Source organism: Austrofundulus limnaeus, unplaced genomic scaffold (genome assembly GCF_001266775.1).
Source record: "Austrofundulus limnaeus strain Quisiro unplaced genomic scaffold, Austrofundulus_limnaeus-1.0 Scaffold123, whole genome shotgun sequence".
NCBI lineage: Eukaryota > Metazoa > Chordata > Actinopteri > Cyprinodontiformes > Rivulidae > Austrofundulus > Austrofundulus limnaeus.
In genome coordinates this window covers 290,215-291,999 of record NW_013952525.1, presented here as the reverse complement: position 1 = coordinate 291,999, position 1,785 = coordinate 290,215, and the positions used below count along the sequence as shown (strand labels likewise).

The 1,785-nt window shown below is 38.0% G+C and overlaps 1 protein-coding gene across 3 annotated transcripts in view; it reads left to right on the top strand.

The window, feature by feature from the left end:
* Window positions 1-1,785, top strand: part of rasgrf2a (Ras protein-specific guanine nucleotide-releasing factor 2a) — a gene marked incomplete at its 5' end in the record, with an annotated part of 54,347 nt that overhangs the window by 12,407 nt on the left and 40,155 nt on the right. For all 3 annotated transcript variants that reach the window (XM_014015103.1, XM_014015104.1, XM_014015102.1), the window contains 2 exon segments: window positions 211-290; window positions 704-897. In XM_014015103.1, the coding sequence (XP_013870557.1) occupies window positions 211-290; window positions 704-897 (274 nt within the window).

The window sequence follows — 1,785 nt, the reverse complement described above, 5'->3', positions numbered from 1 at the left end:
TATATATACAGTATACACACACACACATATATATATAGTTGGCTTAACTGAACTACTTCCTGTGCTTTGACACAAGAATATCATTGTAAACGTTTATACTTTTATGAACTGTATGCAAACAATGTTCAAATTTTTAAATAAAGTGACACACCTAATTGTTTTCACACTAAACCTTTTCAAAGTAAACTGAACCCAGTTGTGTGTCTGTAGTGAGACCATCATGTTTCTCCATGAGATCTTCCATCAAGGACTAAAAGCTCGGATCGCCAGCTGGCCAACGTTAGTTCTGGGTGAGTATTACAGAGCTTGATGGCACTGGTGGCCACAACTAAACAATAATATAGCTTCGCTAACTGCTAATCTGCTAGCTAAAATTTCTATTTTGCTAATGCTAAACAGGTGGGAAAAAAATTAGCAGATGCTAATGCTAACTAATAACTGCTAACTTAATCACATGCTCAGTTTTGCCAGATGGAAAATGCTGAGGTGTCATACCAGCAGCTAAAATTATGGGATGCAGCAATCTAGAAACTAATGTTCAATCAATCCATGACATGAAAAGCAATCAAAGTTATATGTCCATGACATCAATACAAAACATTTTAAAGCTTACATGTAGTGCGTGTAAACATTCCCGTTCAGATTGCGTTTTGGGTGTGAAATCATGTTGGATACTAGTTGTCGTTGTGTGTTTTCCTCACAGCGGACCTGTTTGACATTCTGCTGCCCATGCTGAACATTTACCAGGAGTTTGTGCGGAACCACCAGTACAGCCTGCAGGTGCTGGCAAACTGTAAGCAGAACAGAGATTTTGACAAGCTGCTGAAACAGTACGAGTCCAACGCTGCCTGCGAGGGTCGCATGCTGGAAACGTTCCTGACATACCCCATGTTCCAGGTACTGCAAACACAACAACCAGGAAACACACGTAGCAACAACAGTAGCAGCTCCTGAGCATGAATATTAGCGGGGCGGACATTCTTTTCCTGAATCAATAACCACACAAATGTTCATGTTTCTGTGATAAAAGATAGCAATATATTGCTTAATACGTATTCTATTACCGGTAGTTTTTCGTACGAGTTAAGGTTGTTTTCTTGTGAAAACAGTCTGGTCCAGGGGCCTGCAACCTTTGTAATCAACAGAGCCATTTCTGCTCCTCGGCTCACTAATAAAATGTGTCCAGAACCGAAAAACAAGCTACAACTGTGATTATCAATTGGTGGTCCGTGGGCCTTTTCGAGGCCTTTTCAGGAACCTTTATGACCAGTGGAGGTGACATTATAAAACAAAAAAAAAAACTGTAAATTTTATTATTTACTATTATTTTTACACATCAGGACAAATGGAAAGACCATATTCATGTAAAGTAGAAAAATACTGTATATAGTTTATAACGAATTTCAGAAAAACTAGAACAACTGAACTATTCAGACATTTTTTTCTAATTCTTATTATGTGGTCTTCAAATTATTTAAAGGTAATTCTGATGGATTTGAGAGAAAGATCATAGAAAGAAGTTGGATCACTTAAGTACATAACAGGTTAGCATGTTTTAATTAGTATTCATCACATATTTGAATAAAAACTGATTTCTGTTGTGGGTAAAAAAAAACAAAAAGGTTTCAGTTGTTTGGTCACATTTTCAAAGAACCACTGCTGAGGGACCACAGAGCCACGTGTGGCCCCAGAGCCGCAGGTTGCAGACCCCTGATCTAATCCTGACATAATCTGTCTAATCCTGACAAAATCTAATCCTGTCATAATCTAATCCTGTCATAATCT